Genomic DNA, 11,767 nt, shown 5'->3' on the forward strand with positions numbered 1-11,767 from the left:
TTGTCGACCTGGAGTAGGTATGATTTACTCGTCCTTCCGTTTTGCCTGGTCTTCATTTCCGTCACTTTCGCGACAATTCCCTGGTCTCTCAATTCAGCTTCCACCTCGTCCAAATCCATGCCGGGGGCTGCTTTCATCACAATTTTCTTCGTTACTTCCGACTTCTTAGTGTAGGTATGGAATGCTGTTCTTGTAGTTATGAAATCCTGTTTCAGCTTTTCATAATCTTGGTTAGTTTTCAGGTACACTCTTGTACCCGCTTTGCCGGCTGGAGCTATTTGGAAATTTTTGTGTCCTAGGAGAGTTCGTATTTCCTTGATGAATGCGGTGTAGTTTCCTATTTGTCCTGAGATGACGTTTGGTGGTATTCTTTCCTTTTTGTTGGTGACTGGAGCACTTTCTTCGACATTAACCGTTTCTAGAACTTGGTAACAGTTCTTCGTAACAATTCCTGGTCCTGTTCCCGCGCTTGTAGCCGCCCTTTGTCTAGCTTCATTTACATCTTCGTTGGAATTCCTTCTTGTGCATTTCACTGGCTGAAATGGTTCTTCGTCCATAATTTCAATATTATTTTGGGCCATATTTTCTTCTATGCCTTTTCCTGATGTATTTTCTTTCGCTTCGTTATTTTGTCGCTGTAGTTCCTGGGTGGGTCCACTTCTCCTCGAGGTGGGCCTGAATTTCTTGTTCTTGAATAATGTCCTATGTAGTGAGAATTCCCGTCTGAATGGGCTGGATCCTGAAATTAAATCTGTTATTATGTTTACAAATTCAGTTTTATCGTCTTTATTAGTCTTGAAAAAGACTAATTTAGAGATATCCTGAGTGTTAATTTCGTTCGAAAACTCAGAAGTCGGATTTGAACCATTCAGTTCGTCGTCCGACCGACCTTGTTTGGGGTAGCTGTTCACGTTCAGTCGCTTGGACTTTAGTGTGCAGGAAGTTAGACTGTGATACCAAGAGCGTCTTTTCGGTAGCGGCTCTCACCGTCTAGTCTCGGGAGAGAGTGCGTCTGTTGCTAGCGGCAGTCAACAGTCGAGAGAAAGTGCGTCTGTTGCTATCGGCAGTCAACAACCGAGAGAAAGTCTTTCGTTTGCTATTTTAAAACTGTATGTATGTCTAAAGGAGTAGGGTTAAAGTGGAAGTAGGAATTATTACTAAGAGTTAGAGTAGAGTAATAAGGTAGAGAATGATTGAATCATTAATACAGCGAAAAATATAAATAACATAGTAAAAGTATGGGAGCCAGTAAAGCTGACAAAATTGGATAGGAAAAAGCTAAGTCCCTGATGCTGATAAGTCTGATGTCTTTCGTACTAAAGGCTCTAAAAAACTGCTCCATTGGCACAATAAGAATGGTTTATTCGGTGAAAGCCTGATACATTAGAAACAGCATGCGTATCGACCAGGATTCTCTACACAAACGGCACTGCAATATCTCGTACAGAGAGTGGAATACGTTCTGAAAAACCAAGGGGTGATATTGGATAAGCAATCACAAAAGCGATTCGTCTAAAAGGAATATAAGAAACAAGCTGAAGATATATCGACTAGAGGCTGAGAAGCTGTGTGATATTATATACATTATTAAGGATACGGAGTAGATGATAATCTACCCACATGCAACATTCGATCAAAACATTTATATATTATGTATATAAGTTATTTTCAATTTTTATTTCATTTTTTAAAATTTTGAATTATCGTTAATAATGATTAAGAGAACAGCTTATGGGAACGCTTCTTATGGGAATGATGTCAGGTTTTTTGATACTTCTTTGTATTAATTTATTAAACATAATTATGATAAAATTGTACAAAATTTGTTTAAAATAAACAAAAAAAAAATATAAATCTGTAAAGAGTTTGACATTCGTCATGAACGCCCGATTTAACTTCTTTGTAGAAATGCTGTAATTATTAAAAATGCATACTATTTTTATATACCTTGGTTTCAGATATATTTACATAAAAACTTGGAGAGTCTCTACAAACATATTTCTCCCGAAGTCCTGCCAAAAGATTATGGCGGAAAACAAAAGTCAATGGACGAACTGAACGGTAATAAAGTATAAATGTAATTTTATTCTTTAAATTTGATAGAAAATCACTTTCTTTATAATAAAACATAGGTCAGATTTATAATTTTTTGAAGGTATGGTATAGTATATCAAAAAACTTGTTCTTTGGCTGCCATACTCTATGCAACGTGTAGATGTTCATGTTGGTTGTCGAATGTACAAAGATTCTTCATCCGCAAGCGAGCAAGCATTTAATTAAACCCAGCCTGTGAGATATGTTCATCCCTAATTACGTTCGGGAGTAACAATTCATTGGAGCGAGGTGTATTAAGTTAAATAAAAACAGGAGTCACTCCACCGCGCTCCAATGCTCCAGACTATCCCTTTTCCCCCTATAGTACTTAGCACTCTGATGCGTGATAGGGGCACAACTATCAACCAAATGTTCTTCATGTGGGACTCCTGGGTAATAGAACTCCAACATGGTTTTCTAACCGAAATCAAACTCAGGACAGCGCATTGTCGCTATGATCCTGCTATCTTAATGTAGCTTCTCCTCGAACTAAAAATTGCTTACTTGGGCCTCAAGTCTCCGCTCTGAGCTAGGCTCAGTTCGGAGACTTGGTGCTCAAGGGGTTAGGCCCTACGTGCCCGGGTTTTGGGATTTTTGTTGATTTTTTTTTGTTGGCTTGCTCCGGTTTTTGTTAGTATTTTTTAATTGTTTTGGTAGCCGAGGCCTTTTTTTTGTGTGTTTTTATTTTTTTTATTTTTTTGTAGGTTGCCTAAAACATAAAAATCTTAATTAGTACAATGTATATACTATAATATTGAAAAATATATGCAAGTAAATGACAATATGACAATATAGTGTTAGTCGGTTTAAGGCAACTGAGCCCACGCTGTACGTTGCGATTGTTCACGAGTTTTTTGAGCTACGAACTATCTTCTTTGTGCGTTGTTATTGTTGTTTTTTGTAGTGTTTTCTCTCTAGTTTGTCCTCTATCCGTTATTCTTATTATCATATTCACGTGAGGTATGCCACACCTATTTCTTTTTCTTAAAACCACGAATGTTGCTTTAGTCTAGGGCCTCCTTGGTCTTCAAGTTTACCCACCAAGGTGATATTGTTAATTTGTTATTTCGTAGAAAATGGCCTAAGTATGAAACCTTTCTCTGCTTAACGAGATCTAATAATTTTCTTTGGCTCTTCTCAGAACCTAATCATTGGGTACATGGTCCACCCATGGAATTCTAAGCAGCTTTCTGAGACATTACATTTCGAAACCCTCGACACGATTCCGAGATCTCATTTTAAGTGACCAGGTCTCACTTCCCTATATAACGATAGACCATATATAGCATTGCAAGACCGGAAATATAACGAAAATGTTTCTAGTCATTGTTACTCTCTTCTTCTCTACTCTTACTCTCTACATCTTCACTTCCTGCTCACAGTCCCACTTGCTCTTTGAGCAGTGAAATATCAATGTAGCTCCAAGGTATTTAATTCTTTCAACCCATTCAATAGCTCCAAATAATAGATCAAGTCAGAGGGAAGATGAGAATATTATGGGATTTTAACGCTCAAATAGGCAGTCAAGTAATACCCGAAATTAAACAAAAATATAACGAGGATGTCAAAAACGAAAATGGAGAACTGATGATAAACTTCTGCACGAATAACGAACTAAGAATAACCAACACATTTTTTGACCACAAAGACCAACACAAATATACATTTATTAACACCCGTGAACAAAGATTTATGATAGATTATGTTATAACCAACAGAGATATGTATCCATCGACGAAAATAATCGACGTAAGATGCCTCAACTCAGCAGATGTATGACTCGACCATAACCTAGTATTATGTAAAATAAGAATTATCCTGAAATACTTCCCACCCAAAAAAGCGGCGCCAATACAAACAAAAATCAAAGTCGAAGGACTAAATACAGAATCCACGGAATACTTATACAGGGAAAGAATCAGAGAAGACAGCTGGGAATGAAATATTAAAATATGATAACATCGAGGAAAGCTGGGAAAAACTCAAAAATAATATAATTAAGGCAGCAACAGAATCGCTTGAAGAGAGGAAACTAACGAACACTAAAATATTAAAAAAGAAAACACCATGGTTTAGTGAGGAGGAAGTGAAGACAAAATGTAAAGAAAAGAAGAAAGCCTTTTTACAATACAGAACACAACAAACACAACAGGCATATAACCACTATAAACGAATCAGAAATGACACGAATACTTTAGTTAGACAAATAAAAAGGGAACACTGACAGATCTTCTCAAAACAGATGGAACACGACTTCTACGGAACAAAAGAAATATGGAAAATTGTCAGATGACAAAGAAAAGAGAAGAAAGAACTAACAAAAACGAAACACATTCAGAAGAAAATATGGACAAACTACTTTCGATCTCTATTTGCTAAAGATGACGATAATGAAGCACCAACACCAGAGATAACGTCAAACGAAGAAATAAATATTGAGAAGGAAGAGGTAAGGGAAGCGTTAAGGAAATTAAAAAATAGAAAATAAACAGAATACCGAACGAACTCCTAAAGTACGGAGGACCAAATCTGACGAAACAACTATTAAAAGTAATCCAAAAAATAATAAAACAAAACAGAATTCTTCAATAATGGAGATCAAGCATCTGAATATCTCTCTTTTCAAAAAGGGAGACAAATCGGACCTGGAAAAATATAGAGGAATTAATTTATTAAACGCAACACTAAAATTAACAACCAAAGTGATAACAAATAAACTGAATGAAATTATAACACTAGCAGAAGAACAACAAGGTTTCAGGTCGGGAAGATCATGGGCCGACGCTATATTTATATTGAGGCAAGTGCAAGAGAAATCATTAGAATACAACAAACCGGCATATCTATGTTTTGTGGACATTAAGAAGGCATTTGACCACGTCAAATTAAAGGACGTTATACACTTGCTGAACGCAAGAGGGATACCTCTAGGAATAATCAAAACAATCGAAAATATCTACCAAAACAACAACAAAGTAAAAGTTGAAGAACTAACCGACCCTATTGAAGCTGGCAATGGGATAAGACAGGGAGATTCCCTGAGTCCTCTAGTGTTTAACCTGATACCAAGGATATAAGGATACCAAATGGGAGGAAAACAACTTAAAATAATCTGCTACGCAGACGATGCAATACTACTCTCTCGAAGTGCAAATGATTTACAACGTATGCCGCATCAATTTCGAAAAAAAAAAACAAAATGCATGGTTACAACAGCAAATTTAGTAAGATGTAAATTGGAGCTGAAAGGACAGATAATAATATAAAACAAGTGATGGAATTTAAATATTTAGGCATCACATTATCTAGCTACGGAAAGTTCGAAACTGAAATGGAAGATCAAGTGAATAGAGCAAACAGAGCCGCAGGCTGCCTAAGTGAAACAATATGGAGAAATAAAAATATCGGGAAAGAAACGAAAGGCAGAACATCAGACCAATAATGACATATGCGGCAGAAACAAGATCTGACACAGAGAGGACAAAAAGGATGTTAGAAACAGCCGAGATAAAAACATTTAGAAAAATTGATGGTAAGACACTATAGGACAGAGCTAGAAGTACAGATTTACGACGTAGGTGCAAGTTGGTGAACATCAAAATCTGAGAAGTAAATACGGCAAGAAACGGTTCCCCAATAAGAAACGATCAGTTACTGGAGGAATATTGAAAAACAGACAAAGTCATGTCTATATAAAAAGAAGAAGAAGAAGAGATAGTCCTCTTATTTGTATTAAACTGAGTTGCCATATGGGGTTGTCTGCCGATTACCATAAATTTGGTTTTTGCTATAACAGTGGTAATCCTATGCTGTCTGCTATTATGGAAGTATCGTCAACATATCTTACGTTATTAATAGAGTCATTAATTGTTATGCCTTTTTATTTTGTTGTGCAAGCTGAAATATCGTATCTTTTTATATAAATGTTAAACAGATATAGTGGGGAGAGAATACGACCCTCTCTTACGTCTTTCTTTATCTCCATTTCTTCTGTGTGTAGACCTTTGGTGATACTTGTTTCCGCTTTTCAATTCCAATATAGTTGGTGAATAATTCTCATATCTTTGTCATTGAGCTCAATTTCGTTTAACGTTTGTATCAATTGCTGAAGTCTGATGTTGTCTGACCACAACTTTTCTTTAGTCGTACCATTCCACCAACAGCAAATTCAAGCAAAAAAATGCCTCTCTTGTTTCCAAGCCATTTTGGAAACTAAATTGAGTGTCTTTTGTTCTTTCTTTAGATTTTTTTGATAAATTTGCTTAAGTATTATTTTAAGTACATATGTATATAGATACAATGATCATACATGAAGCTTTTGTAATGGTCGCTAATTGGTAATATAAAAAGTATTTCCTGACAAGCCATGTTCAGATCATGTTAAAGCAGTATTAGACACAAACGATGAATAGATATTATTTCTACAATTGCAATAAAGGATTTAGTGTAAAAAAATTATCATTCGATCGAGATAACAAGGACGTAGTTACAAAATTGGCTGTTACAGTAGCTGTAAAGCTACTATCGCTAGCATCATCTATCACTTTTGTAAAATCGAAGCAACTAAAGACTTTAGAATATATTTATTCAGCGACAGACGAGTGTTATATTTCAATCTTACGTCAGATACTGTAGTTTGGTGCTCTAAAATCCCCAGTGGACCAGATCTAACTCTTCATTCAACAAATCCTTTTTCGTTATGTTTAGTCCCTGCTGACTCTTTAACTTCATTAGATGAACTTTCTTCTTCAAAAATTAAGTCGATCCCCGTTAAACACGCTTTCCACTTGTCTACAACAAAATGATACACAAAATGATTAATTAAAGCTTTTAATAATTTTTCTATAATAAAAGAAATAATTGTAATAAAGAAATGAGATTTGTTTTATTGTTGGAGGTCAAACTACTAACCAATAATAGTTAATCGCCACTAGCAATGTACTGAGAATGGAATTTTTTTAATATCCCTCAGAAAGTTTGGGAATTGGCAACAAAATTACGCAGTTCTCTGTTAGCAGTGTGTAAGTAAACAAGTGCAGTTATGGGAAGCAGAGGTAAAAAGTTGATAGACATGGTATTGAGGGAGACGAGTCAATCGAGGTATTTACCTGATACATCACAAAATCAGGAATCGGATACAGTACATTCTTCACCAGCTCCCTCTGTTGATCCCGAATTAATGGACATTTTTGATGCATTTAGTGACAGTGATACAAGCTATGGTCCTGACGGAGATTCCGATAGTGAAGAATCACACCCAATACCAACAGCTAAGGCCTATTCGTCTATAGAAGTGAACAACTGTTCTCCCAGTATATTAGAAAGACCATTTATGGAGGTGGATGACTGCATCCAGAGCTCAAGTCAAACAAACAATGATATTCATGCTAATAGTATTCCATCGATCCATTCCAAAGCTGAAAGAATTATCAAACCATTTGCTAGAAAAGTGCTAAAAAATAGAAAAGAATGTTTGCGCATAGCGGTAAAGAATTTATAACTGCAAAAGGCAAGAAAATAAAAGCAAGAAAAATGCTAGAGTTAAAAGAATATCGAAATAAGTGTTATCTGAAATTGAGTCCAGAAATACGAAGTTCACTTTTTCAAGAATACTGGAAGGCTCTTATGATTGATGATGAGAGTTACCTACATTGCGGCTCTCATCAATAGTGCACCAAAAAAAACTATTCGTTCGAGAAATTTGGATAATCCCAAAAAACGTGAAGTGACATTAATATTTTTTTGAAATAAGTGGAAGGAAAATTCGTGTACGCAAAGCATGTTTTTGTGCAACTCTAGATGAGAAACCAAGATTTATAAGTACTGTTATAAGCAAAAAAAACTCAAGTGTATCAGGCATTCCAAGCTTTGACGCAAGAGGACACAACCCACCACCACGTACAAAGATGCCAGAAGAGATGGGAGGTGTTAAAAATCATATAATTTCATTCCCATCGTACGAAAGTCATTACACTAGACATACAACGACAAAAAATACTTGCAATCTCATTTTAACCTACGAATTATGTACGACCTATACTGCCAAGGCAAGGAAAATCCAGTTAGTCGAAAAATCTATGAGAAAACTTTCCGATCACTAAATTTATCATTTAAGAAACCTAAACAGGATACATGCTACACATGCGATTTATTGAACATTAAAATAAAGATGGCAGTTAGTGATCCCGACAAAGCTGCCCTTACAGTTCAACGCGCAGAGCATCACTCCAGTGCAGATAAGGCTTATAATATGAAAAAATTCGACAAAGAAGAATCAAAATCAAGTCAAGAAAAAGCACGTTATACGTTTGATCTACAGTAATGTTTACCAACACCTTTTCTTGGATCCTCCGTTGTGTTTTATAAAAGGCAGTTGTCGACATACAATCTCACTAATCATGATGGAGCTTCAGGGAAATCCAAACATTACATGTGGCATGAATGCATAGCTCGTCGCGGAGGAAATGAAATAGCGTCATGCGTATACCACTTCTTAAAAAATCATCTATCACCCTCAGTAAAGTTTGTAACGATTTATTCCGATACCTGTGGTGGTCAGAACAAAAATTCTCATGTGTCGACGATGTTTTTGAAATTTATAAAGGAATCCACCACTTTACAGATTATAAACCATAAGTTCTTAATTCCTGGGCACACACATATGGAGTGTGACATAGACCACGCCCTAATAGAAAAACAAAAGAAAAAAAGTGAAATTCCAGTATACCATCCACATGACTGGCGTCAGCTTATTCGATCCACGGGGAGAAAGAACAAATTTGAGGTGTGTGAAATGAAGCAAGAAAACTTTTATGGCTTTTCCAAACTATTCAATAACCAGCTAGTTATGAAGGAAAATAATAAAAATGGTGTGGCATTTAAGTGGCATGATGTGAAGTGGTTGCAATATGATGTTAACGAGCCAAGGAAAATCAAATATAAGAAAAACCTGACTGATGATACCTTTGATGTGATCAACTTTAGACGTCGTGGAAAATTTTCAACTCTCTCTGTATCTCACATATATGATTCACAACTACGTATATCTAAAGAGAAAAAGGCTAAGATCCGCCTATTTTCCACAAGTTTTATAATAATATATTGACATATGTGACAATATTGCAGATGAAGACCTTGATCTTCAAGATGAAACAGATGAACTTTAGTGACGTGTGCGTATGTGTTTTAGTTTTATAATGTAATTTAGTTTATCTACTTATTTCAACTATACGTAAGTACCTATAAATTTCAAATTTTGATAATGTTTTGCTTCTAAATGGTTTTTAATAAATATGTATTTCTCGACTTAGTGTTTTATTACCAAGCTATACAATACAACTTTGACCGGTAGAAAAGTCACAAGTCACAAAAATACCTACAATATTAAAATTTATCGAGGTTACATACTAGAGTTTCACAAACATACATAAATGAATAACAATGCGCATCATTTAAAGATCATAGACAAAAAAATCGATTTAGGAAAAAATAAATAAACTTTAAAGGTCTCTCCTGTAAAAGTTGCAGTCTGGACTTGTGTCTATTGTACCGCCCTTCATAGAAATATTCGCCCTCTCTCTTTCTGTTCGGTAGACTGAATATTCTGTTCTATGTTGACAGAATTGCTAATTCTATTATAGGCATATGTCCTATGTCATCTGTGCAAACTTCATTTAGTCTCACTATCCCTACTTTCTGTCAATCAACTTTTCTAACGTAGTGGGAATATAGATAAGTTCTACCAATGGAATCTGTTGGACCCACTTCTTGAAACAACTTAATAACAGAGTTGAGTTGTGATTGCTGAATGTCAGAAAGATTTTCAGAACTTATAATAGTATTAACTACGCAAGTAGATAAATCTGTAGCCTTAAATGAAAAATTTGAGAAATCCAAAGAAAGTTGAAACAAATGAATAAAATCCATACCTAATATCATTTTATGTGAAATAGAAGGAACTGAAGGAACATTTAAGTGATTGAGTTTTACACAATAAAGTAACAGGTAACCAAACATATCCTAAAGTACTTTGAATGTATCCATCAGCAGTAGTGAGTTGAACTGAGACATCATAATTAAGTGCTAAATTAAGCTTTTTAAGTAAAAATAAAGAAGGAAAACCAATAATACCAACATTACTACCACTATCAAGAAGTGCAGAAATTTTCTCATTACCTACAGAAATAGAAATATATGGTCTACTATCATTAGAATGAACATCTAGTAATGTTTTTCTGTTTTTTAAATTTATAAAAGAAGGCAAAAATCATATTCCCACTGCGTTAGAAAAGTTGATTGACAGAAAGTATGGATGGAGAGACTAAATGAAGTTTGCACAGATGACATAGCACGTATGTCTACGTATGACATAGGACGTGCCTATAGAATTAGCACTTCTGTCAATATAGAACAGAATATTCAGTCTACCGGACAGAAAGAGAGAGGGCGAATATTTATTCTATGGGACAGAAAGAGAGAGAAAAGAAAGACAGATGGCGCCAACTACTATTTGAAGAAAAAAAAATTAAAAACGAATCTGAAGGCAAAGGAATTAATAAATTAATAAAGAAATTAAAATAAAATAATTATTTAAATATAAATTAATAAAGAGGTGACGTTTACACATTGGAAAAAGAAGTCCTTTTTCTTTACAGAGCATCCAAAGAGGATTATGAGCAATAAGGAAAGAAAATACTAACATATATTCTAAAGAAAACCAAAAAGAGGAACACCATCGTGGTGATGAAAGAAAGAAGTTGATCTCGATATGTAACAAAGAGGCCTGTAGGAGGGTCATTGGAAAATAGAAGGACATGGAGATTTAAATACGAAAAGAGAAAATTCTCATTGTGCATTCAAATTATTACTATAATATTTTTAATATATTTATGTCAAAAATTTTGTTCAAATGTTTTTGTTACTCAGGTGCTCAGACGATATATTTTGATCATAGTAATGATTTTTGTGAATTTTTTTATAAGTGAAGGTTGATTGTTATTTTTCAATAATTTATCTCTAATAAGCATTCAATTTATTGTTCTTTTAGAATTATGGAAAGAGGAGTTTGTCAAATGGTCTGATAGATTCGACAAAAAATCAAAAATGAGGGTAAACGAAGGCCTTAGGCCGGTACCACTGGAAAATTCGGAAATTTTGGGTTACTATGGGAATTTCAAAAAATTGGACGTGGATTAAGCCACCATATAATATTTTTGTTTCAGTAATTACAAATAAAACCTTATTTCATTATTACAGCTGGTAGTACAATAAAAAATTTTAAGTAAAACTGAAAACCAATATTTTGTTTATATACTATATAGCCTCACACCATTTAACACTTTAACACTAGCAAAAATTTAGTATTATACCCGGTAAAACAAAACTATGATTAAATGAAAGGCAGATATCGAGCACAGTTTATTAATTTAATCTTGCCCAAGTACTTTCGCTTCCTAGAGCATCTGAAATAAGCCAAGAGACGTTTTTCCAACTGAAGAAAATTAATTAACTTCGATAAAAACTCGAAGTTGATGGTTGATATAAGTTTTTTATATAATATAACGTTTTAGAGCTACTTCGTCAAATTTGGCCTATCCAACAATCTTTGAGAATGTCATAAACACAAAATTGTACATTAAAACTACACGACACAAGGACAAACAGTTTAAAATTT

General features: G+C 34.6%; 1 protein-coding gene across 1 annotated transcript in view; it reads left to right on the forward strand.

Moving 5' to 3' along the window:
• The window catches only part of LOC140446888 (alpha-tocopherol transfer protein-like), a 36,314-nt gene extending 24,923 nt beyond the window's left edge, over positions 1–11,391 (forward strand). The window contains exons 5-6 of the mRNA XM_072539472.1: positions 1,959–2,061; positions 11,141–11,391. Of these exons, the coding sequence (XP_072395573.1) occupies positions 1,959–2,061; positions 11,141–11,289 (252 nt within the window). The 3' untranslated portion in view covers positions 11,290–11,391. The remainder of the gene's footprint in view (positions 1–1,958; positions 2,062–11,140) is intronic.
• Positions 11,392–11,767: the final 376 nt, after the last annotated feature.

The sequence above is a fragment of the Diabrotica undecimpunctata genome, chromosome 7 (assembly GCF_040954645.1).
Source record: "Diabrotica undecimpunctata isolate CICGRU chromosome 7, icDiaUnde3, whole genome shotgun sequence".
In the NCBI taxonomy this organism is placed as follows: domain Eukaryota; kingdom Metazoa; phylum Arthropoda; class Insecta; order Coleoptera; family Chrysomelidae; genus Diabrotica; species Diabrotica undecimpunctata.